Here is a 27,392-nt window from a genome sequence, read left to right as displayed (position 1 = left end):
TTTGAAAACAATGACCTGAAATCGAATTTCACCTGTGATAATTGAGTTATCATGATTTATATCATTCTAAATGTTCGATCGGGTAGGAGATTCAACCTTTTGAAAAGAATGGTAGTGACGAATAAGATGTAGTGTTACAGAGGTGGGGCCCACGGCGCAGTAACTAGGGAACAAAAATTCGAGGGGTTATTTAATAAGTGGGGAAGAGTAAATATACAGTAAAGAAATAAGTGCGAATTTAGATTGGCAGAGAACAGTACAGCTCCTGAACAGCAATTAACGGTAACATTTGATTTGGATGTATGTTCCTTAAGGGGTAATTCTGTAATATTCGTAAAAAGTTAACGGACACCCTCGCAATCAAAAAAAGTGCACCCTGTTTTAGTGTAATCCATTGTCACTTCTTCCTCTTTCACTCTCACTCTTCCAATCTCTCTCTCTCTGTCTCTCTCTCTATATGTGTATATATATGTTAAACAGATCACATCAAGCTTGACTTTAAACCCCTCTTCTCCCTCTCTCTCTCTCTCTCTCTCTCTGCAATTGCCTTTTTCTTTTCTGCTTTTGCTTGACAGACAGTCTTTAATCCTCATTGTTTACTTAATTCTTTTTCTTTTGTTATCTCGTTGGTTCACTCAAAAACACTCCCCCCACCACGTTGAACAATCAAAGACTCAGTCTTTAGTTGTTTTATGCATTTTCTTGAATAAGTTTGTGTTTTGGGTGAAAAGGGAAAGGTAAGGGTAGTAGTGGTGTGTGGAATTTTTTGCTCAGAAATGGCAACTCCTCCGAAGCCTGAAGAAATCAGCCACCTCCCCATGGACCAGCTTCAAGGTTTAGAGTACTGCATTGATTCCAATCCTTCTTGGGGTATGAACGAAATTTAATTTTTGTTTTTGTTTTTTTGTTTCTTTATGTTTTTAGATACAAAGTTGTGTTGTTTTTGTCAAATACCTGGGTTGTCAGTTATTTTATCTTTTGTGTTTTTTTTTTTTTTTTTTTTTTTCTGGTGTGGAAAACAGGGGAGGCGATAGCGATGGGATTTCAGCATTATATCATGGCATTAGGAACTGCAGTGATGATTCCATCTTTTCTTGTTCCTTTTATGGGTGGAGATCATGTAAGAAGATTGCAATTTTTTTTTTTTTTTTTTTTTTTTTTTGGGTTCTTTAATTCCTAAGAAGATTGATATCCAATGACATAACATCTGAAAAACTGGAGGAATCTTGAATAGATTCTCATTGACATTTAAGTTTGTGTTAAACTTGTGTTTCAGTTTCTTGGTTAGCATGCACTGAGAGTGAAAAGGAAAAAGGATCTGATTTATTTATTTTGAACTTTTTTTTTTTCACAATTTTTGATGTCAGGGTGATACTGTGAGGGTGGTGCAGACTCTACTTTTTGTCCAAGGAATCAACACTCTTTTACAAACATTATTTGGAACAAGATTACCTACTGTGGTTGGAGGATCATGGGCATTTGCAGTTCCCATAATTTCCATTATTCATGATTCTTCCTTGGCAAGGATTGCTGATCCTCATGAAGTGAGTAGAATCTCTGCCATTTCTGATTATGGGAATCTCAGATTTCTGATTCTTTGATAAAAACTTTGTTGATTCTTGCAGAGATTCCTCAGCACAATGCGAGCGATACAGGGTGCTCTAATAGTAGCTTCTAGTGTGCAAATTATTTTGGGATATAGCCAACTCTGGGCTATTTTTTCCAGGTGCAAATTCGACGAATAATTAATGATAGTTGAAATGGGGCTTAATCTTTTGTTTTGTATAGATTGAAGAACTCTCCTTGTTTGAATCAGGTTTTTCAGCCCGATTGGAATGGTTCCGGTTGTTTCGTTGGTGGGGTTTGGACTGCTCGATAAAGGATTCCCAGTGGTATGGTGAAATATTTCACAGAAACACAAAAATTGTTCCTTTTTATTGCTCAAATATGCATGATTTCTCGTTAGGCTTACAGAAACACAAAATTTTTTTCAGGTTGGACAGTGTGTTGAAATCGGTGTTCCTATGTTCATCTTGTTTGTTGCCTTCTCTCAGGTACACGATTTTGTTGCTCTTTCGACTTGTCAAATTCACCTTTCATTACTCGTCTTAGTATCAAACATCATATGTAAAAAAACTGTTATTCTTAAAATGAAATGTCATTTCTGTGTGGCATACATAGTCTCTCTTGCACTATTGAATGACTCGGTTTCTTTCACATTTGCGAAGTACTTGAAGAACTTCCAGTTCAGAAAGCTTCCAGTTCTGGAACGATTCGCGCTGATTATCTCGGTCACGATAATTTGGGCTTACGCACACCTCCTCACTGCCAGTGGTGCATATAAACATCGTCCCGAGGAGACTCAGAAACACTGCCGCACAGATAGAGCATACCTTATTTCTTCGGCACCATGGTTAGTATTAGTTGCGTTTTCGACTCTTATCATCATATCGTATCTTTGATACATATGTTATAATTGGATGGTCTTTGTAATTTGGTCTCCAGGATTAAAATTCCATATCCACTTCAGTGGGGTGCACCAACCTTTGAGGCTGGTCATGCCTTTGGAATGATGGCAGCTGTGCTAGTTTCCTTGATTGAGGTAACCAACTAAAAATCGAAAAAAAAAAATTTTGTATCGTCACGATTTGTGACTAAAACTCGTGTTCTTGGCTGGCTGGCAGTCTACTGGAGCATATAAAGCGGCTTCTCGTCTGGCAAGTGCTACACCACCTCCCGCTCACGTTCTTAGCCGGGGCATTGGTTGGCAGGTTTGTAGACACACACTCTTAGTCCCCTACCAAATTGAAGCATGTGCTCCATCTCAACTAAAAACCTAAGCTGATAGTTAGATTGCACATTAATGACTATATACTCAACACAATTGAACACGAATATAATTAACTCGTTAGGTGAATAGAGCCAAAATTGAAATTTATTCTCGTTCTTGAAAATCTCTGCAGCTAAGAACAACGGTCTCGAATATTTGGATGAATTTGATGTATAACTATCCTCGTTGTGTTCAGGGAATTGGGATCCTGTTGAGTGGACTGTTTGGGACGGCTACTGGATGTTCGGTTTCAGTGTTAGTACTCGAAGCCAGCCGCTTTACCTTAATTTTCTGCCCCTATATCTAGTTTTCGTTGCCATAACAACACTGCTTTTGTGTCTTCTGCGTTATGAATCTGCAGAGAAAACGTGGGGCTTCTGGGGAGCACTCGTGTTGGTAGCCGCCGAGTTATCCAAATCTCAGCTGGCTTCATGATCTTCTTCTCAATACTAGGTGAGTTTTTTCGGTTTTTCACTATATAATAATTCTCTTTGCTTGCTCTTTGTGATGATTTCATGACTCGCAGGGAAATTCGGGGCCTTGTTTGCATCGATTCCTTTTACGATATTCGCTGCTGTGTACTGTGTAATGTTTGGCCTCGTCGGTGAGAATCTCGTCTCGACCTGATACCGTCATGTTGAATGTATAGTATATAAAATATTAAAGTTGAGATGGAACGCATACTTCAGTTTCATAGGATGTTAAGTTGTTTTTGTTGTTGTTACAGCTTCGGTGGGGTTGTCATTCCTGCAATTTACAAACATGAATTCCATGAGAAACCTCTTCATTGCTGGCGTTTCCCTCTTCCTTGGATTGTCGATTCCGGAGTACTTCAGGGAATATACCTCTGCTGCTCTTCATGGCCCTTCTCATACCAAGGCTGGATGGGTAAGTAAGCCAAATCATTTCTCATCTCCCCCTCCCGATGAACTTAAACTTTTAGTTGAGATGAATAGAAACACATTATTCCATTCTGTTAGGATCAAACACTTGTCAATTTTAATGAATGTCCAATTTTATTTTCTTATACCGTCATACATTTTTGAGACGTTGGGTGCTGGACTTTGCCTTTATCAGCCTCTGTCCAACAATCCCCCAGTCATTGGGGGTAGGGATGGCAATGGGTCGGGGAGGGCTACATCCATCACCCGACCCACCTTATATTTTCTCCACCCACCCCCACCTCCAACCCGCATCGGGTGGACTTTTTTAGAACCCACCCCCACCCTCACCGGGTGCGGGTGCCCACTACGGGTACCCACCACTTATCATCTTATTATGTTTTTCAAAAAATAATATTTAAATTATTTACACATAATAAAAAAATAAAATCCATTAGTGATACTAAAACATAAATAATGGAAATATTTAAATATAATAACTAAATTGTTAATTTTTAAAAATAAACTTAGTAGTTTTGATATAAAAAATAGTAAAAAGATACACGGAGTTATATAAACTATTATAAATAACTACATACTAGTATTTATTTTACTATTATATATATATATATACACACACATGGTGGGTCGGGTGGGGTTCTAGGCGGATCTTGTACATAGAACCCGAATCCAACCCGACCCACTGCGGGTTTTCTTTTTTAAGACCCACCCCCGACCCACCACCCACCATCACCTAAAAAAACCCGATCCATGCGGGGTGGATTCGGGTGAATATCCACGGGTCGGATTGAAATTGCCATCCCTTATTGGGGGTGCTAGACATGATGCTGGATGTTGGACTCTGGACCTTTACCGGTCTCCACCCAACAATTCTCAGTCACCGAGTGCTAGACTTAGTCTTTTACCAGCCTGATTGCCTCTGCCCAACAATCCCCCAGCCACCGACATGCTAGACTTGATGTTGGACTTGGCCTTTACCGGCCTCCACCCAACAATCCCCAGTCACCGATTGCTAGACTTGATGCTGGGTGCTAGATTTGGCCTTTAAGCAGCCCAACAATCTCCTAGCCACCGACATGCTAGACTTGATGCTGGACTCGGCCTTTACCCGCCTCCACCCAACAATCCACAATCACCTGTTGCTAGACTTGATGCTGGGTGCTAGATTTGACCTTTAACCAGCTCAACAATCCCCTAACCACCGACGTCGTGCTAGACTTGATGCTGGGTGCTGGACTTGGTCTTTACCAGCCTCTGCCTAACAATCTCCAACCACTGGGTGTTAAATTTGGCCTTTTACCAGTTTTCGCCTAACAACTCCCAGCCCCATAAGGTGCTAGACTTGACCTTTACCGGTCTTCGCCCAACAGATTCATTAATTGGTGCATCTTTCTATTTGGTTGCAGTTCAACGATTTCCTGAACACGATCTTCCTGTCATCGCCGACGGTGGCGCTGATAGTGGCGGTGTTCCTGGACAACACGCTGGAGTACAAAGACAGTGCAAGAGACAGGGGGATGCCATGGTGGGCAAAGTTCAGAACTTTCAAGGGAGATAGCAGGAACGAAGAGTTTTACACCCTCCCTTTCAACCTCAACCGCTTCTTCCCACCCTCCTGATCTCATCATCATCATCCATCCCATCATACCAAAAACACCAATATACATACTCACAGACTAAAATCAACAAGAGGAGGAGGAGAGGAGACTCTGGGAGAGAATGAATCCTCTTGGTGTTGGTGGAAGAAGAAGAAGAAGAAGAAGGCCTAAGATTGTTCATCGAAATCTGGAAAAGGAAATGGTGGATGTGAATGTTGTATTGTCACTATATATTTTCATTGAATTCTTTCAATATATATTTAGGCTGCTCTGCAGGGTTATTCAAGCTTAATCCGTTATGGTATATTTCTATTGGGTTAGTTCATCCCATTTGGAACTCAATTAAGCATAATGATTTTTTAATTTGTTAAAATTCATCATTTAAAATATTTATTTTTTAATTTAAATCAATTTTTGTTTTTTATTTATTAAACAATGGATTGTGAACTTGAGAGGGGATGTGAGGATTTTTTTTGAAGGGAGTGTTGTTAGGGTTAAACACTCAAATAATAAAGGATAAGAGCTAAATAGTCTTTTCAACTATAGGTCAAAATGTAATTAGTCCCTTAAACTAACAAAAGTTTCGATTAAATCCTTTTATCCTTTTACTTTTATGCAATTAAGTTAATTAGCAGGTTACAATTAAGTTATAGGTATTTTTTTTTTAAATTTTAAAAAATAATTAAAATAAAAAAAATATATTTTTAATTCAAATAATTTAATAAATAATTAAAAAAAAATGACACCGCTTGGACGGAGAAGCCGACAATGGATTCTCTGTCCAATTGGACGGAGAAGAAGGCCACCCAGCCAGTTTTCTTTTTTCTTTTTTTATAATTTTTTTTTAAAAAAAATTAAATTTACCTGCTATTATTTTATATTTATCTGCAAATTGAGCTAATTGCATAATTTTTAATAGTTATGGACTTAATTGCATACAAGTAAAGAAATGAAGGACCTAATTGAGACTTTTGTTAATTTATGAGACTAATTACACTTTGACCTATAGTTGAAGGGCCTATTTGACGCTTATCCCAATAATAAAAGAGATTTTAAAAGTAACATAACATTGTAAAAATTGGATCTCAACTCCATTATTAGGGCACCTCCCATGAGAGAAGAAAGAGGAGGGGAAGAATAGGGAAAAAAGAGAAGGAATTCATACACTGTTCGCTGCAGAGCGTATCTGTCAAGGTGCATGGCATCTGACGAACACACGCCAGTTTCACTCTCAAAGGGTGGGGGCATTGTACCCACCTTTTGTTTATATATATATATATATATATATATATATATATATATATATATATATATATATATATTTTGAATCCAGTGCAACCCCCTAGCCAGGTGAGATCGTGAGGCCATATCCTGTGCGTTTATTTTTATTTTTTAACAATTTAGATTGATTTCACTTGGATCACACATGGTACTGATTTTAGATGGAGTCATGGGTGTTTTTTTCTTTAATAACTATATTTATTAATTTCAATATCATTTATTTTCATGTTTATAAAGATTTGTAGCGTTATTTTTGGCCTCAATCAATTTCCAATATTCCTCTCTCTCTCTCTCTCTCTCTCTCTCTCTCTTACTGTCACCAGCATAACGCACATACTGTCACTCGTGTGCGCACACGCCATATAGTTGTGAAATATAACCTACTTAGTAAATACCTACATGCTCATTCCTATGCATCCACCTACTTCATTACGTGTACACACCAGTTTAATGCACACACCTTTATTATTGTTTTATTTTAAAATGCAATCTTACAGCGGTGTGTGCATTGTTCTGGTACGGTGTGTGCTTTAATTCTTGTTGGTTTTTTTTTTTTTAATGTATATAAACCATGATGTTTTTTTTTGCACACGCCATACCACACAAATGCACACACCAGCGTAATTATTATTTTCTTTTTAAAAGCGACATGAAGCAAAGTTCCTTTGCCAAAAATTTGCACACGCTATATAAAAAAAATGCATACTCCATCGTAAAAAAAAAAAAAAAAAAAAAAACAAAACGAAACAAAAACAAAAATGACATGATGCAAAGTTTCAGAAATTTGCTCACGCCCTACCACACAAATGCACACACCACCGTCACACATTTAAATCTCATATTACTATTTCTTCTTGGCATGTTTTCTTCAAAATCTCAGAATACAAAAAAATATAATTAATTATTACCATTGATATAATCCTTTTATTAGGTAAAGATTCTATTTAAAAATATAATCGACCAAAATATATAATGATTGATCAATTCATAGGATGTTAAGGTATATATGCTCAAACGCGCAGTTACATGTTTGATACATGTCAAAAAGGAAAATGATAGTCAATATAACTAAATATTGTTTATTCAATTCATTTTTTTTCTCTGACCGAAATTATTTAGGAACTCTTGACCATTGAATGAGGTCTACGGTCTGTATCGTCCGGGAAAAGCTTAGCTTTGAGGTTGGCAGAACTGTATATATAACACCTCCCATTTCTCCCTTCTCAAACAATTCCAAAGCTCAATCTTCCTTCCATCTAAAAGCTCTGGCCTTATCAATCATGGCTGTCATTAACAATTGTGCCACGGCTTCCGCCGTTGCTTTGCTCTTCTGTTTTCTCGCCGGCATTCCGGAGCCATCCTTCGGGGAACTAGTTAAGGAGCCGCCGGTTGTCCTCGAGTACCACAAAGGCACCCTTTTGAAGGGCTCGATCACTGTTAATCTTATATGGTATGGGAAGTTCACGGCCACCCAACGCTCAATAATCGTCGATTTTTTTGAGTCCTTTAAGACGGTAGATGTTCCGACTCCTTCTGTCGAGTCTTGGTGGAAGACCACCGAGAAGTATAAGGGTGGAGGACCCTCCACTATAGTCATTGGAAAACAAATACTCGAGGAAAACTGCCCGCTCGGAAAGACACTCAAGGATGACCAGATTGAGCAATTGGCGTCCAAGGGTGGGAATACTGTGGGGAGTGTTAATGTTGTCTTGACCGATAAGGATGTTTCTGTGGACGGGTTCTGCAAGAGGTGTGGCACTCACGGGTCAACGGCAGGGGAGAAACAGGTTGCATACGCCTGGGTGGGTAACTCGGAGACTCAATGCCCGGGGCAATGTGCATGGCCGTTTCATAAGCCCATTCAGGGCCCTCAGACACCTCGTCTAGTTGCGCCCAACGGAGATGTTGGCATCGACGGGATGATCATCAACCTCGCCACCGTCTTGACGGGAACCGTGACGAACCCGTTTAAAAACGGCTATTTTCAAGGTCCAGCTGAGGCTCCGATGGAGGCAGTCAGTGCTTGCACGGGAATGTTTGGGAAGGGGTCTTATCCGGGTTACGCAGGTCAAGTCCTTGTGGATAAGTCCACGGGGGCTAGTTACAATGCCCACGGTGCCAACAAACGAAAGTTTTTGCTCCCGGCCATGTGGGACCCCGAGACGTCAGCATGCGCGCCACTAGTCTAATAAGGTGGACAACTATAACCATTTCTTAAGGAAAATGTTAATCCTCCCCTACAATTGTTACTCACAAAACAACCATTTTTTTTTTTAATTTAAAATTTCCTTTTTAACCTTAATTACCTTTAAGCCTCTCTGATAGGGGTTGACTATTTGTAAGTGGTAAAAATAACTGTGTAGCTTTGTTTATCTTTTCATGTTATGTGTATTAATATTTTTAATAATATGAAAAATTCTAAATTAATGATTGACATTGATGTCAATTCTATCGAGTATACAACAAAAATGAAGATAAAAAGTTGCTTTGTGGTTTACCAGGTACAAGAAGCACCAATACCAATTAGGACTTTCTCATAATGATAATGATAATAATAATGACAATAATAATAATAATATTGTGCAAGTATGCTTTTCTAGGGGTTGGTTTTTGGTTTAGGGGAGGGAGCTACTCATAGAAAATAAATAATTGTCCGTCCTTTTTTAGGGCTAACACCTTCAGGCCATCAGGAATGGTGACTCTGGAGAAAACTATGTACAATTGTCCGTGATTAAAGACCGGTTTTTTAGCAATAACCCAATGTGAGTTAGTGTTTGACCTTGACTTTGTTGATAGTCATGGCATATGCAAGCATCAACGGGGATTTTTTACGCTGGAACTTGAAGGGCAATCTCGCATCAAAAGGACTGAGCTAGAGACATTCGGGGATAAGAACGTGGTTCCTTCATGTGTTCCAATAACTATTCTTGCTTCGACATTGTGATTTAATTTACCAATCTTGTGATGATGAGTCGCGTAGTATCTCGTTGCAATGACTAACAGAGTGGTCTATGTTCTGCAATAATATAACAGGTGCACCAATCTTTAATGTCAATGAATGATTATGAAAATCCGACAATCTCTTTAAGAATTCAGGAGTGTGTACTTCTGATAGATTTTCACTGTCTGATTATGCCTTACACAAAGAGTCACAACTTAAATATATTCGTCCTTAAGCAGTATTCATCAAAACACCAAAAATATTATTTGATAACTCAGCAGTTTGCTCTAAACTGCTAAAAATTAAAACAACACATATACATTTTGTGGAAAAAATAAGATTAATCTTTCCCAAAACCCCCTAATTAAAAAATAAATTAAAAAAGTTAAAATAAGAAGCCATTAAGGCTTCTTAAAATTGATAAAAAATGCTCGTCCACGGAGTACATCCAAAACTTATGTTGCATGCATGGAATTTAAAATAAAAGTTGTTATATTCTAAACAAAACAATGTAATAGAGCTAGTAGCATTGAAAAAAAAAAAAAACAAAACAATAAAAATATTTTTTGAATATATAACAATTAAAATGTTTAAGTATACAATTCTACTCATTTTCATGTTCATTTTCTGAAAAATGAACCAAATACACAAAGAAGTTTTCTGAAAAAAAAAATCAAATACACAAAAAAAAAAAAATCAAATACACAAAAAAAAAAAAAAATCAAATACACAAAGACAATTTTCGGTTGTGCAGCCAAACATTCTAAAGAAAAATATTTTTAGAAATCATTTTCCTACTTTCCAAACAAACTTTAACACCTGTACAATTAATTTGTTAATTGTCATATTAATTATTAGATAATGACCATGTTTGATTATTGACCAATTGGTCAAAATTTTAACAAATTCGTCATTTTAACGTTTTGTTTTTAATCAAAACACAAATAATATTATTTAATAAGTCCGCAATTTGCTCCAAATTGCTAAAAACAAAAACAACACATATACATTTTGAAAAAAGATTAAGATTAATCTTTTCCCAAAATTCCTTAATAAATAAATTAATAAATTAATTTAAAAAAAAACCTAAAATAAGAAGTCTTAAGACTTTTTATATAAAAGCTTTTTGGCTTCTCAATACTTGCCCACATTGATGGGCAAACAATTATGTTTGGAAGATGAGCATTGCTCATCTTTTATAGAGGAGCTCAAGAGCTCCTCTTTCCAAACATTTTCGATGTGGGATCAAAATGATCTCACACCATTTACAAAGGGCAGCCCATGTGGCTCCCTTTTTTTTTTTTTTTTTGTTTTTTTTTTGTTTTTTTGTTTTGTTTTGTTTTGTTTTGTTTTTGTTTTTTGTTTTGTTTTTTGTTTTGTTTTTTTTTTTAAATTTTATTTGATTTTATCAATAGTTTTGTTTTCGACGTCAGCATGCGCGCCACTAGTCTAATAAGGTGGACAACTATAACCATTTCTTAAGGAAAATGTTAATCCTCCCCTACAATTGTTACTCACAAAACAACCAATGTTTTTTTTTTTTTTTTATTATTTAAATTTTCCTTTTTAACCTTAATTACCTTTAAGCCTCTGTGATAGGGGTTGGCTATTTGTAAGTGGTAAAAATAACTGTGTAGCTTTATATATCTTTTCTTGTTATGTGTATTAATATTTTTAATAATATGAAAAATTATAAATTAATGATTGACATTGTTGTCAATTCTATCGAGTATACAACAAAAATGAAGATAAAAATTTGCTTTGTGGTTTACCAGGTACAAGAAGCATCAATACCAATTAGGACTGTAGACTTTCTCAAAATAGTAATAGTAATAGTAATAGTAATAGTAATATATAGTAATAGTAATAGTAGTAATAATAGTAGTAATAATAGTAGTAGTAGTAATACTACTAATAATAAGAATAATAATAATAATAGTAATAATAATAATAATAATAATAATAATAATAATACTAATAATAATAATAATGTGCAAGTATGCTTTTCTAGGGGTTGGTTTTTGGTTTAGGGGAGGGAGCTACTCATAGAAAATAAATAATATAATTGTAACTCAAGGATACATGCAGTTCAAGCAAATAATTTAATGACATAAAAGTGATATGCCATGAAATAGCCTTATATTTGTGCTCATTTATGCTTGCTTTTGGCTCAAATGTTAGGTAAATAATGGTGCAACAATGCTAATTTGGTGTATCTTGATTAAATGAAGAAAAGATTGAGTAATGGTGCAAGCAAGTATGAAATGACGCTAATCTTGGGAGAAAACGAGGCTTAAAAGCACAAGGGAAGCACCCCGAAGGCACACCGGGGAACGAAAGAGCAAAATGATAGCGTGAAGTCCATTTGGAGGAACTCATTCTGAGACTCACACCGTGAGTGCCAGCATGAGTCCGTGGCTGAGTTTCTGATCTGGAGACTTATGCTGAGACTCACGGTGTGAGTCTTAGTATGAGTGTGCTGATCAGATTCTGATCACTGAACTCATGCTAACAGTCACACCGTGAGTGTCAGCATGAGTCTCAATGATCAGAATCTGATCAGTGAGACTCACGGTGGGAACCATGACTTCGTACAGTTCACTACAGTTTGACGCGAACTTCAAAATATATATATATATATATATATATATATATATATATATATATATATATATATATATATATGTTTTAGTAGTTATTTTGGAGTTTTTTTTTTTTTTTTTTTTTTTTTTAGTTTTCGGACTTCTCCCTCTGGTTTAATCTCCACAAAACATCTTAGAACCTTTCCACATTGTAATCCATCATCTACTAGAAGATTTAGAGGAAAACTAACCATTGTAATTGCACATTATATTCCAAATCAATTACCAGATTATTTCTTTCAATTAAATCATCAAGTTAAGTTCTCCATTATATATTTTTGCATTTATATTTCTTGAAGTTTTGAATTATATGTTTATTACTTCAATTGTTTCTAGTTTTACATTCCAATCATGAGTAGTTAAACATATTTAGGGATTTGAATTTAACTTCATTGTATGGATGCCAATGTGACTTGAATTGCATAAATTAGGTTTTGTATTGCCTTCATGTTGAACTTGGTTATGAATTTGATGAAATGGAATGTACTCCTTCATAGTTATGGCCAAATTATGCAAGAGATATTTGGAATTGGTGAATCACCTATGAGAATAGGGTTACACCATAGCCATATCTTTCATATTTCTTACTTTCCTTTGAGAAAAGGGGGTTTGAAGGAAATGAGCACAAAAAGTGTTTGTTAAATTGCCTCACCTAGCCAAGTTTCCATGAGAATGGGACTTTGGATTAGTTGATAGTCCAATTGATCACGAGAGTGACGTTGGCACTTATACCATTTCCCCAAGTTTGTCATTAGGAATTTCATAACTTAAGCTTTAGACCACTCAAGGTATTCTATCCAAGCTTGTTTGGTTCAAATCTCTCTTTTATATATTGTCTTTCAATTCAATTAGTTGTTATCATTATAGATTAATAGAACATGCAATACTCCAACATCTATTGGTTAGCTTTCAAACACTATATGAACCCGTGTTTAACCCCTCATTCCTTAATTCCCTTAAAGCCATTCCGGCCTTGAGAACGATACTCACTAAACTTCACCACTAAAATCAACTTTCAAAAAGTAATCATAATATTAACCAAGTCCCCTGCAAGTTCAATCTCAGAATAAACATTATGACCATGTTTGGCAAACCTAGCTGAAAAGGTAGCTGAAAGTTTAAAAGGAGCTGAAAGCTAAGAGCATCCACATTAGTTGGGGAGATTTGGGAGATAATGTAAGAGTGATTAGGAAAGAGAATGTGGGGGGGGGGGGGGGGGGGGTGGAGAGAAAAAAAAAAAGAAAAAAAAATAACAAAACAGAAATTGAAAAAAAAAATTAATAAAATCCTGACGCGTCAGGCGCGTGCAATTGTAGCCATTGGCTGTGCGCAAACGCGCACAGCCAGTTTTTTTTTTTTTTTTTTTTTTTTTTTTTTTTTTTTTCCTGACATTATCTTTGTATTTGCAGAACAAATATTTTCACAAATAACCCCACCCCACATTTGTTATTAACCCCACCCAAGATAATTCATCTGACAATAACTCCATAATATCCACTGATGTGGATGCTCTAAGAAGCTATAAGGTAGGAGTTGAAAATTGAAGAGCGGTTAAACTAGCTGTTATGCTTGAAAGTCTTTGCTAAAATTAGCTTTTAGATATGCTGATAAATGTAAAAGGACAAAAAATGACATCTTCATAAAATTTAAATTAGTTTGTTTACCTATAAAATTTAACATTTTGTCTTAAAAAAAATAATATTTTGAAATAAAATTATTAGCATAATCATGATTTAGAATCGCATAATGAAATAACAATATTGTTGTGAATAATAATAATAATAATAATAATAATAATAATAATAATAATAATAACAACAACAACAACAACAATAACAACAACAACAACAACAACAACAACAACAACAACAATAATAATAATAATAATAATAATAATAATAATAATAATAATAATAATAATAATAATAATAATAATAATAATAATAATAATAATAATTGTGGTGAAAGTTGCGGATAAAGGAGAAGAGAAAATGATTTTAATTGGTAAGGGTAAAATGATGTCATTTCTTTTTTGAAATAAGGACAAAGATAGGAAGCTACTAACTTATTTTGAAACGTTACCAAAAGTAGCGTTCTAAAATAGTCTCTTATTTTAAGCTATGAACTTCTTTCGGGAGCATTGCCAAACAGAGCTTATAGCTTATTAGTAGCTTAAAATAAACTATAAGCTCCTAAATAAGCTCTGCCAAACAGAGTCTATGTGCTAGATATCTCAAGTGAGAAGTAGACATACATGAACAAATATTAGAGTTTCCAAGACCTTGTTCTACCCACAGCTGGAAAATGAATAAATAGCGACAAGTTTTCAACCATCCAAAAATATGGTTAGAAAAAGATATTTTTTTAATTTTTCGACGAAGGGTAGAATTGGAGGAAAATGGCCAGAATTTCCAACCATTTTTATTTAGTGGTTGCTATTTTCACTAAAAGAAAAATGCACATAGACAACGGTTTTTCACCGTTGTCGTAGGGGTAAAATTTCTGCTGTTGAAGCTAGTGTTGTTGTAAGTCTCGCGCATAGACAATCATTTTTAACTGTTTTCTTTTCTAGAAACAACAACGGTTTTTGAACCGATGTCTATTAAGTGCTGTTGAAACTGATGTTGTTAAAAGTCACGCGCATAGACAACAATTTTTAACCGGGTTGTCTTTTTCTAGAAACGACAACGGTTTTGGAACCGTTGTCTATTGAGTGTTGTTGAAACCGGTGATGTTAAAAGTCACGCACATAGACAACGGTTTTTAACTGTTGTCTTTTCTAGAAACGACAACAGTTTTTGAACCGTTGTCTATTGAGAGTTGTTGAAATCGGTGTTGTTAAAAGTCACGCACATAAACAACAATTTTTGAACTGTTGTCTACTGATTGTTGTTGAAACCGGTGTTGTTAAAAGTCACGCACATAGACACCGGTTTTTAACCGTTGTCTTTTCTAGAAAAGAGAAAAGACAACGGTTTTTGAACAGTTGTCTATTGAGTGTTGTTGAAACCGGTGTTGTTAAAAGTCACGCACATAGACAACGGTTTTTAATCGTTGTTTTTTCTAGAAAAGACAACGGTTCAAAACCGTTATTTATTGAGTGTTGTCAAAACCGCTGTTGTTAACAGTGACGCCCATAGACAACGGTTTTAAACTGTTGTCTTTTGTAAAAAAAGATAACAGTTTCTAACCATTGTCTATTATGTGTTGTCGAAACCTACTGTATTCTCGATAATTTGAAGAATTGACAACAGTGTTTAACCGTTGTCTTATATATGAAAGACAACGGTTTTAAACCGTTTTTTAACCTGCTTAAATTTTAAACATAATCATATAAAAAAGTAATTTATCCAATCATCATCCCCAAATGTAGTTACACAATTTTGCACAAGCTAAGATTCAAAATACAAAAGAACTAATTACCAAGTCTAAATACTTCAATGACCAATTCAAATCCAATCACCATCCAAGTCATAATACTTCAAAAAACAATTCTAAGAAGCAAGTCTAAATGTTCACAAATTAAAGTTCTAATCATCAAAACCATACCTACTCTATATAACTTTATACAATATCTGCCCATTCAGAATGCACCAGATCAATAATCGTTTTGTCGTAATCAACTTGTTGGAGCTACATATAAAAAGTTAGTAAATATATTAGTACGTACTCAACATAACCACAATATGATGAATTTTATAAAAATATTTGAAATAATAATAAAAAAAAGTCCACAATGCACATAATATGTTCATGGGTGAACATGAGATAGCTAGATAGTGAGATACACATGTACATAACATTATATAATAGTAACTCTTCTCGTTAACCACTTGACAAGTAAAAACTAGGTATATATAAATAATGAAGGAATAAAATTTATTTCGATGGAGGCATAATGATAAAAATTATCTTACCAGTGCTTGAACAGAATCTTTATCATAAATGTCTGGCATATTCTCAATTAAAGTTTTCATGTAAGCCATGACATAGAAACTACATTGGTTACTATCCGGTAGACGAGGAGCTTACAGATGTTAAATAATATTTGCATGTGCATTAACAATTTATCTAGATATAAATACATATACAGACACTTATATATACTTAGTTAAAAATATTAAATTACCTTGACAATTTTCCAAAACTGTTTTACTTTGTCCTTTCTTTCCATTTCCAAAGGCTGCATTAAACATTTTAATAGCCCTTCATATATTCATAATTGTTGATTATTCAGAAAATGAAATAATCATACGAATAAAAATGAAAGAGATTAAAAAAAATCTTACATTTCTACAACATGTTTTCAATCTTCATCGCGAATGTGATGACTAAAAGGGTCCCACAAATAAACAATATCCTTAGTGACTTGATAACTGTCAGAATCCAATGGAAACTATGCACAAACATATAATTATATTATATAATTCATCAAAACAATATAATATGCAATTGAAAGTATCATTGTAACCATTCTTACCCTATATTACATGGCACAAAAAGTACTGTATTAATTACTTAGCTTGGTGTGTCACAGTCTGTCTGCTAAGGCTCGTGCTCTGCTTTCCAACTGTTTTTCTACAAACTTTTTATCTGTTCTTGTCGTTGGCACATGCCCTACACGACATGGTTGCACAAATCTAAATTTATCTTTTATTTTCTTTTAGGATAATGTTGTATGCATTGAACAATTGAAAATGGGGTTACCTTAAGGGTGAAGAACATAACACATTTCAAATCACCTAAGTTCTTCCATATACATTATTAAATCTAAGATGCTAGACAAGTTAATGTTAAATAAATTAGATCTAGTGAGAACCTTGTATACCTTTTTACTAAGTTCTTTCCTACCTTAGCACTGTTTTATTGAGGTTTGTACAATTATCAAAGGGGAGAAGTCAATAGAACCATGCATAGTTTACATCTACTTGAGACATAAGTGCTTACCTTAAACTCATTAAACCACACATCCTTTAGATATTGAGGAGCAGCCTTAAATGATTATATAGCCTGCAGGTATGCCTTCTGTATGCAATTGATAATCCCACGATATGCTGAATGAGGCTCAAATATGAATTATAATGTAATGTTAGTGTTGGTTTTTGGGTTTTCGGGCCCAAGGAGGTCCAACACAACCTTTGGTCGGTGGATTCACCTTTCACATGCAGCTTATAGAAAAATAAGTAGAAAACTATAACTCAATGCTTTTGTACGTGGAAACCGAAAGGAAAACCACGAGCCTTTTTGGGCGGTGCCAAGCCTAACTCCACTATGTATTTTGTAGGTGTCTTTGTACATGTTGTGTGGCTATTTTTTATATAGGGATATGGAAATATTGTATAAGGAGAGAGCTATACTTTGTACATGGAGATGGAGTATGCTTCTTGACGCGTGGAAGAGTGGTGGAGTCTTCCCATATGGAGTCTTCTTCATGTGGTCTTCTTGCTTGGATGAGTGGAGAGTGGTTGTGCAAGAGTGCATCCTCTTTGGGAGAGTGATGGAGCCTTCTTGGGGATGAAAGAATAGTGAGTGGTAGTATTTGGGAGATTCCTCCCACATGTAGATGAATGAGTGAATGGCCTCTTCTTCTTGTCTTCCCCTCCTTCTTATAGCTAGCTCCTCCAAAAGTGTCCGTTGGAGGGCAATCAGTAAGCTTTATGATGGCTTAATTTGGGTAGTAAGTAGGGGTTTAAGTGGGGGGTTATGGATAATAATAATAATAATAATAATTAGATAATTGACTAGTGGTAATAAGTGGGGTAATAATAGGGTAGTAAATGGGCTAACGGCTAGTTTAGGCCGACTTCCTACCCGTGCCGACCCCCAGGTCGAGCCGACTTCTCAGTTTGGCTTGTATCTCTTTTGGGCTTACTCCATTTTCCTCTTGGGCTTCTCTTCTTCTTCTTGGGCTTGATCTCTTTTCTTCTTGGGTCCGAGCCCACGGGGTTCACACCCCATCAGTTAGGTTTTATGGAATTTATATAATACTAGTTTTTGCCCCGTGCGATGCACGGCATAAAATTTAAGTAACTTTAATATTGATAATATTTTAAAAATAATAAAATAAAATATTAATCATGAAATTAAAACTTATTCTGAAATGTATTTTTCTTTAACAATACTAAATTGGTTGTTATATGGAACATCACATATTGTTAGCATATATTATAAAGAATTGTGTTATAACATACCACATGAGATTTAAAAAGTGTACATTAAAATAATTATACACACACACACATTTTTATAAAAAAAATTTTAAAAATTAGGAAATCACACAATATACAATAAAAAAAAATTATGAAATTAAATTTTCTTATATATGAAAACATTTATTAATATGATTTGCAATTAAAACCTATAGTACATATACTTGACAATATATAAATAAAAAATACAGTATCATCATCATACATTAAAACTAACTACGAAAATCTTTTCTTAAACATTGCTTAATAATAATAATTATATACGTACAACATATATAAATCTAAACTAAATATGAAATATTTCATGACATGAAAGAAAAAATAAAACCTGCAATGCTAAGCCCAATAAACATTTAATTATCTATCCATATAACCCAATTACGTTGCATTTCAGCCCAATACCTAAGCCCATTAACCCAATTATAAAACCTCATTACCAAACCCTAATCCATATTTTTTGACGATTGCGCTTCCGTCTACTCTGTTGCGTTCGTCATTCTCTCTAAAATGTTCACTGACTTACGCGAACCTTCTCTGTTCCCGGCGTCTTGACACACTCGATTTTAAACCGTCGCACGTCCAAGTAATCCACTGCTAAAAAACTTTTCAGATAATCTGATCGTAGCTTTTGGCCGTTGTGGAATTGCTTTCTTCCCCAAATGCCGATCTGAAAAATCGGGTGACCGGAGCAAATATAAAACAAACTAATAAATACAGTATCATCTTCAGGTAAAACTTATTGTTTAAAACGAAATTAAGAAATACATCATATTTTCTAATTACTTAATATCAGTTCAATAATTATTTGTTTAAACTTATTCGTCTCTCCAATATTATTGTTCATGCAACTGATTTAAATTTTAAAAAACTTTTTTTTTTTCAATTTAGTAACTGATTTAGTAACTTTTTCAAAAAAAAAATTCCCTCTCAAAACTATATTAGAATGAACAATTAAATTGTTGTCGATCAACAAAATTGTAAGAATAAAAAAACAGGTTAATCTTATTTTTTAAAATTGGATACTCTAATTTTTTTTTCCAGTAAACAAAAATTAATTTATATAATAAAATGTTAACTTAAAAATACTGGAATGTATTACATGCTTCATCATTAAATAACAATAATTGTAGATTAACATGTATTGAAAATAGATAAGTATAATGCATTATATACCTTAAAATGATGCAATTTCATTTAATTGGTATTTTAATACCTTAAAATGATGCAATTTCATTTAGGCGGGAAATTGATTGGCGAAAAACATTTTGCTATTATATAGAGTAAGAAGTAAGATAAGATATGTGAAAATGTATAGTACTTACGCTCTTCCGCCAATTGGGTGAATCAGAGTCCTACGGTCATTTAGAATTGTGCTCGGTGGAACATCTGATGACTCAGAAGTCGGTTGAGAAGTATGCTCGGTCGCTGCTTCAATAGTATGCTCACTCTCCCTTGAAGCTGAGGCAGTACGCTGAGAATCAGTGTCATTCAAATTCATTCTGACTTCATTACTTTGTGTTGCCTTTATGTGTGTATTTTCCTCTTCCGAGGCATCAATTACTGGACGTAATAATGGTGGTTGTGACAAGTCAAGGTGTGACTGAGTACTTGTACATGTCTTACTTTTACTCCCTCTATTTCTTTTACGTTGAGACATCTATATAGCACCATAGGATGGGAGTCAAATTAAATGCAATTAATAAAATAGAATATTAAATGCACTTCTACCCATACAAGAAGAGAAAGAGAAGACATGTCTGATTTGGGTGGTAGGAATAGAATATTGTCAAGGGAGAAAGAAGAATAAGAATAGGATTAGTCAATTCAGACATATACACATATATTACAACTTAATTAGAACAAACCAGTATATAAGAATGTTGTAACAGATATATGTATATGTTGAATAAAAATAGATTCTATTGCATAAATATAATCATTTCATTGGGAGCACTAGACCTGTCATTCAACAACCTAGCAGGTAATATCCTAGAACAACGTACTTGAAAACCTAACCATTAATCACTGCTGGAAATTATGGAATTTCCGACCACCTGAAAGTGATCTTAAATCAAGTTGAAAGCAAAAAGTGGTCGGAAATAGCAACAAAGGTTTTTTCGGATACCAAAAGTGGTCGGAACAGGGCTTTCGACTTGATTTAAGATCACTTTCAGGTGGTGGGAAATTCCATAATTTCCAGCCGTGAATTTGGGATTTGCTATGGGACTAGGAAGAATGTTTGTGCTGCTTTTGTTGTCTAGCAAATGGAGATCATATTATAACAAGAAGATCAATGGATTTCTGTCACATATATAAATTCTTTCAAAAAGGCCAAGGGAGAAGAAAGAAGTCTTGTTATCAAAAGCTCTTAGCATGAAGGTGAAGCTGCGGGCATCAATCAAGAATTGCAGTAGTTAATGCTTGTATTAATTGCAGTTATATGGACTTTGTCTGTAAGCCTATTTTTCTTTTCTTTAATTTTCTTTTCTGTGATTCCAGCCTGGACAATAGGATTTACACACAAACACACATATAAACACCAACCCTAATCCTGTTGGGAAGAAAGCTCACAAGAATATATAATTAGCACAATGAAAATAAATAAACGGCACCAAGGAGAACACCACTATTTTTATCGTGGAAAAACCTCCTCAAGGCAAGGACTAAAAAACCACGGGCACAAGCCAGTAAACCTTCCACTATATAGATAATGGGTACAACAGAGAATACTTCTCTAATTCAAATATTAGAGGCAACACAATACAAGAGAAAATAACATACCTCGAGGCACAAGAATTTCTACGAAATCCGCCAACTTCTTCTCGGCTATTTCTCACACTTGTATATCTCACACAAATTTTCTCTCCTCTCTTTTTCTTCTTCTTGAACTCTCTCATGTCCAAGGTAGCCAAATCCATGGCCTTTATATAGGCTTTACAAAGCCAACTCTTCTGTCTTTTCATTTGCCCACTTTAATCTCCCATTAAGTAGACATGAATGGAGCCATTAATCAAAAAACCTTTCACTTCATCTTCCAAGCTTAATTGTTAAGCTTTTGGTCACCAACCTACCCACATTGGTGGGACCATCTAGCAACAAACTCCCCCTCACGCCAATGTGGGAGGGACTTGCATCCCTGCAACTGAACGACATATCTCAAGCTTTTCCCTTGGTAATGACTTTGTTAACATGTCAGACCCATTTTCATCTGTATGGATCTTTACAAGTTGTAACTGGTTCATCTCCAAAACATCTCGTATCCAGTGATATCTTACATCGATATGTTTCGATCTTGAATGGAAAGAGGAATTCTTACCAAGGTGTATAACACTCTGACTATCACAAAATAACTCATATTTGTCTTGTTTGATCCCGAGTTCTTGAAGAAATTTCTTCATCCATATAAACTCTTTACAAGCTTCAGTTGCTGCAATAAACTCAGCCTCTGTGGTAGAAAGTGCAACACACTTTTGTAACTTAGACTGCCATGATACTTCTCCCTCTACAAATGTTATCAGATACCCCGAAGTCGACTTTCTAGAGTCAATGTCACCTGCCATGTCTGCATCAGTGTATCCAACCAACATAGACTTACTAGAACCAAAACATAAGCATAATTTAGAAGTACCTCTAAGATATCTGAAAATCCATTTAACAGCCATCCAATGTTCCTTGCCAGGATTAGAAAGGAACCTACTGACAACGCCAACTGCATGAGCAATATCTGGCTTTGTACATACCATAGCATACATTAAACTACCAACTGCTGAATTGTAAGGGACTTGTTGCGTACTTGCCTTTTCTTCCTCTGTAGAAGGACTTTGCTTACTACTTAATTTAAAGTGATTAGCAAGAGGAGAACTAACCGCTTTAGCATTGTCCATGTTAAACCTGCAAAGTATTTTCTCAATGTACTTCTCCGGAGACAACCACAACTTTCTGGCATTCCTGTCTCGTGTAATTCTTATCCCAAGAATCTGTTTTGCTGGCCCCAAGTCTTTCATAGCAAAAGACTTGCTCAACTGTTCCTTTAGTTGATTAATTCTAGAAGCACTCTTGCCGAAGATCAACATATCATCAACGTACAATAGGAGAATAATAAAATCATCATCAGAGAGTTTTTGAAAGAACACACAATGGTCAGAAGTAGTCTTCATGTAACCTTGCTTCGCCATAACTGACTCAAACTTCTTGTACCACTGCGTTGGTGCCTGTTTTAAGCCATATAGACTCTTCTTTAGCTTATAGACATAGTCCTCTTTTCCCTTGACTTCAAAACCTTCTGGTTGCTCCATGTATATTTCTTCATCCAAATCACCATGAAGAAAAGCAGTCGTTACATCCATTTGCTCAATTTCTAAATCTAGGCTGGCTGCTAGTCCAAGAACAACACGGATGGAAGACATTTTAACAACTGGAGAAAATATCTCATCAAAGTCAATACCTTTTCTCTGGTTGAATCCCTTGACAACCAGTCTAGCTTTGTACCTTGGTCGTGAGGAGTGTTCTTCCTGTTTCACTCTGTACACCCACTTGTTTGTCAAAGCTCTCTTACTCTTAGGTAGCTTTACCAACTCAAAGGTATTGTTCTCATACAAGGATTTCATCTCATCTTGCTTGGCTTCAATCCACTTTTCCTTGTGTTCATCTTCCACAGCTTCTGCGTAACATTCTGGTTCACCATTATCAACAAAATTAATTTCATAAATATCAGAAGAGTACCTTGTGGAAGGCTGTCTAACTCTTGAACTTCTTCGAAGCTGAGGTGGAGTTGAAGCTTCTGGAACTAGGAGTTCATCATCATTAATGGAAGCATCAGTAACATCTTGCTGCTCAATTTGGTTATCATCTCCAACCTCTTCAGGAACCATTGTTGGAGGTACTATCTCAGTATCAACTGAGTCACCGTTACGAGAACCCAATTCTTTAACCTGGTCAATATCCTCTATGGTTGATTCTCCACGAACACAGCATCTCGGCTTCTCACAAGCTTCTTTTCAACCGGATCATAAAATCTGTAGCCAAAGTCATCTAGACCATAGGCAATAAACACACACTGTCGTGTCTTAACATCAAGTTTCGATCTTTCATCTTTCAGAATGTGCACAAATGCCTTGCACCCAAAGACACGTAGATAATCATAGGAAACATTATTTCCTGTCCATACCCGATTTGGTATGTCAAACCTTAAAGGAGCACATGGTGAGAGATTCAACACATGCGCAACAGTACTTAGTGCCTCAGCCCAGAATGTCTTTGGTAACTTTGCATGTGACAACAAACATCTAACTCTCTCAATCAAAGTCCCGTTCATCCTCTCAGCAACACCATTTAATTGAGGAGTCTTTGGTGGTGTTTTCTTATGGCGAATACCCTGCTCTGTGCAATACCTATTGAGTGGCCCAATATACTCTCCTCCATTATCTGACTTTATGCATTTTAGCTTCTTCCCAGTCTGTCTCTCAACTAGGGCATGAAATTGCTTGAATATGTCCAAAACTTGACTTTTATGCCTCAAAGTATAGACCCATAATTTCCTTGAGCAGTCATCAATGAAGGTAACAAAATAGCGAGCACCACCAAGTGACCTAGTTTTGAAAGGTCCACACACATCAGAGTGTATCAGTTCCAATACCTCTGGTTTCTTCTTAGTCTCAGCAGAACTTTTAAAGGATACTCTATTCTGCTTCCCTGCAAGACAATGAGCACACCTCTTTAAATGAACATTGTTCAACCCAGCTAAGCCTTTTTCCTGACCAGCATGGACATCCTCTCCTCAGATATATGCGCAAGCGTCTTATGCCATATATCATTCATATCATCATTCTCTACCGTATTGACAATATTTCCTGAGATTTTGGCCTGTAAAACATAAAGTGTAGAACACTTTGTGCCTCGAGCCACAACTAGAGAACCTCTTGTGAGTTTCCATTGGCCATTTTGGAAAGAATTACAATACCCTTCATCATCTAATTTTCCAGCAGAAATTAAATTATACCTGATATCTGGAACATGCTTCACATTTTTCAGAAGCAACTTGGTGCCATTGTTGGTTTCTAACTGAACATCGCCAACACCAACAATCTTTGCATTACCATCATTGCCCATTTTCACAACTCCAAAATCACCTGTTGCATAACTAACAAAAAAATCCTTTCGAGCTGTAGCATGAATGGATACACCACTATCAATTACCCAGTTTGTATCATGACTTGCCAAATTAATGGCATCTGGGTCACCATCATAGAAGATAAGAAAATCATGTTCAACTGTAGCAGCTACACTATCATCATCACTACCAATATTCTTTTCAGAGTCTTTATTTTTCTGATTTTCTTTCTTCCGTAGTCGGCAAAATTTCTTAGTATGTCCTTTTTTGTGACAATGATAACATTCAACATTAGCAAATTTATTAGATTTACCTCTACTGTTATCTCTGTTTTTATCTTTACTCCTTGGACCCTTGCTTTGACTTCTCCCCCTATTTGTTGTAGCCAAGACCTCTGAATGTTGAGAGGAAGTACCTTGTGAGCTTCGTCTCATCTCTTCATTCAGGACACCACTTTTAACAAGTTCCATCGTTACAACACCGTTAGGAGCAGAATTAGTCAAATAAATCTTTAAAGTCTCCCAAGAATCTGGCAATGATGCTAATACCATAAGAGCAAGAACCTCATAATCAAATTTAACTCCCATACCTGACAATTGATCAACAATCCCTTGAAATTCATTCAAGTGATCCGCGAACTACCATCGTTATATCTCAATTGCACCAATTTTGTGAGATAAAACAATTTGTTGTTGCCAGTCTTTGAAGCATACAAATCCTCAAGTTTACTCCAAAGTGTCCTTGCATGGGTCTCACTATAAATATGATTATACACATTATCTTCAACAAATTGCCGAATAAAACCACATACCTGTTCATGCTCAAAGGCCCACTCTTCATCTGATTTATTTTCAGGTTTCTGGGTAGCAAACACGGGTAAATGCAACTTCATCACATATAGTAAATCTTTTATCTTATTCCTCCATATGTGATAATTTGTGTCATTCAAACTTGCAATTCTATTGAACTTTCCTTCCATAGCTTCGCACTTGAACAAGGCTCTGATACCAGTTGTTGGGAAGAAAGCTCACAAGAATATATAATTAGCACAATGAAAATAAATAAACGGCACCAAGGAGAACACCACTATTATTATCGTGGAAAAACCTCCTCAAGGCAAGGACTAAAAAACCACGGGCACAAGCCAGTAAACCTTCCACTATATAGATAATGGGTACAACAGAGAATACTTCTCTAATTCAAAGATTAGAGGCAACACAATACAAGAGAAAATAACATACCCCGAAGCACAAGAATTTCTACGAAATCCGCCAACTTCTTCTCGGCTATTTCTCACACTTGTATATCTCACACAAATTTTCTCTCCTCTCTTTTTCTTCTTCTTGAACTCTCTCATGTCCAAGGTAGCCAAATCCATGGCCTTTATATAGGCTTTACAAAGCCAACTCTTTTGTCTTTTCATTTGCCCACTTTAATCTCCCATTAAGTAGACATGAATGAAGCCATTAATCAAAAAATCTTTCACTTCATCTTCCAAGCTTAATTGTTAAGCTTTTGGTCACCACCCTACCCACATTGGTGGGACCATCTAGCAACAAATCTAAATCAAATTTGAATACATCGCATGCATTCAATGAAAAGATGGAGGAAAGTTGAAGAACATTAAATGAGCTGAAATACGCAGTGAAAGCTTTAATATTCAAATTTCCGTCCAACAAAATGTTGGATGGTAATTAAAAAAACCTACCAGTTTGCATTTCACCTACCGGTTAATTCGATTTTCCGCCCAACGCACAACTGTTGGACGGAAATTCCGTCCAACATTTAGTGGCCGTCGGATCTTCAGTCCAACATGCGAGAGTTGGACGGAATTTCCATCCAACTTTCCGTCCACTTCTATTTGTGACGGAATGTTGTGATTTTTTACAAATTACCGACCAACATTATTGTTGGACAGAAATATCGAAATTTCTAGCAATGATAGGCTCTTACGATGAGTAAATTACAATCGTTACTTCCCAAAAGGTTGAATCCCCAACCCAAGGGCCCCCACACCCCGACCCGACAAAGTATCTGAGAGGATGTAAATCATTGTAAATTACAATATATTGTTGTTACCGTTGCTTGTCATTTGATCTAGACCCAAAAGAAATTAGATCAATCTATAATCAAGGGTCAAAGAACATTGATAAGTTATAAGAATAAGACTCGTGTTACACTCCCCTCCGGACTTCATCTTCTTATGTGATAATGTGTAGTTGATTTTGTTTATATTTAATAATTAAGTAAATTTTATATGTAGTGACCTCTTCCATGTGGAAAGCCATGAGATCAAGCCTCGGTCGATGCGTTATTGACTCTTTGTGCTTCATTAGGTTGAAAAAGTATGTTTGAACAGATACTACAATGTAATAGAGTCAATAGCATTAAAAAAACCATTTTATTTTAATATTGGATGGAGTCGGCCAGCTCACTACTGGTTTTATTGTCAAGTCATCAGGTGAAATAAATGGGTGGAAATAACATTATTCTAAGGGTATGTATGTTTAGTTCACATTAGATTACCTTTGGTAATAATATTGCCTTATTAGGGAAATAGCATTATATTATACTAATGTTCTATATTAGTATATATGAGGGCTAGTTGATTATGGAAATTTGAAATATTAAAAAAAATAATATAATAGTACATATTTAAAAAGATGGAGGTAATCACGCTACCTTAAACATTAATTACTTCAAAATTATCTTACATGACGATAATATAACATATACTTACATTACCTAAGTAATGATATATAATTTGAACTAAAAGCACCATAAGAATAATGTCATTCAATCGACCAAAATATATAATGATTGATCAATTCATAGGATGTTAAGGTATATATGCTCAAACGCGCAGTTACATGTTTGATA

At 35.4% G+C, this 27,392-nt stretch overlaps 2 protein-coding genes across 2 annotated transcripts; both read left to right on the top strand.

Moving 5' to 3' along the window:
• The first annotated feature begins 461 nt into the window (after window positions 1–461).
• Window positions 462–5,715, top strand: LOC109164669 (nucleobase-ascorbate transporter 2). Its single transcript, XM_019313203.1, has 14 exons — window positions 462–870; window positions 1,023–1,120; window positions 1,368–1,544; window positions 1,626–1,726; window positions 1,817–1,892; window positions 1,995–2,054; window positions 2,229–2,413; window positions 2,506–2,602; window positions 2,685–2,771; window positions 3,027–3,085; window positions 3,192–3,283; window positions 3,357–3,434; window positions 3,558–3,718; window positions 5,139–5,715. Exons 1-14 carry the CDS (start codon window positions 777–779, stop codon window positions 5,349–5,351), a joined length of 1,578 nt encoding a protein of 525 aa, XP_019168748.1. The 5' UTR covers window positions 462–776; the 3' UTR covers window positions 5,352–5,715.
• Window positions 5,716–7,715: 2,000 nt separating this feature from the next.
• LOC109167230 (protein EXORDIUM-like 2) lies at window positions 7,716–11,247 on the top strand. The gene is made up of 2 exons (XM_019316227.1): window positions 7,716–8,804; window positions 11,010–11,247. Exon 1 carries the CDS (start codon window positions 7,748–7,750, stop codon window positions 8,798–8,800), a length of 1,053 nt encoding a protein of 350 aa, XP_019171772.1. The 5' UTR covers window positions 7,716–7,747; the 3' UTR covers window positions 8,801–8,804; window positions 11,010–11,247.
• The last annotated feature ends 16,145 nt before the right edge of the window (window positions 11,248–27,392 follow it).

Source organism: Ipomoea nil, unplaced genomic scaffold (genome assembly GCF_001879475.1).
Source record: "Ipomoea nil cultivar Tokyo-kokei standard unplaced genomic scaffold, Asagao_1.1 scaffold0317, whole genome shotgun sequence".
In the NCBI taxonomy this organism is placed as follows: Eukaryota; Viridiplantae; Streptophyta; class Magnoliopsida; order Solanales; family Convolvulaceae; genus Ipomoea; species Ipomoea nil.
The sequence above is the reverse complement of the archived record's forward strand: the minus strand, read 5'-3'. Positions and strand labels throughout refer to the sequence as shown.

Excerpts from the sequence above, each read along its gene's own strand:
- LOC109164669 (XM_019313203.1), top strand. The coding sequence starts at position 777 with ATGGCAACTCCTCCGAAGCCTGAAGAAATCAGCCACCTCCCCATGGAC. Across the intron at positions 3,086-3,191 it reads ACTGGATGTTCGGTTTCAGT|AGAAAACGTGGGGCTTCTGG; the intron begins GTTAGTACTCGA and ends ATGAATCTGCAG. Across the intron at positions 3,284-3,356 it reads GATCTTCTTCTCAATACTAG|GGAAATTCGGGGCCTTGTTT; the intron begins GTGAGTTTTTTC and ends CATGACTCGCAG.
- LOC109167230 (XM_019316227.1), top strand. The coding sequence starts at position 7,748 with ATGAGGTCTACGGTCTGTATCGTCCGGGAAAAGCTTAGCTTTGAGGTT.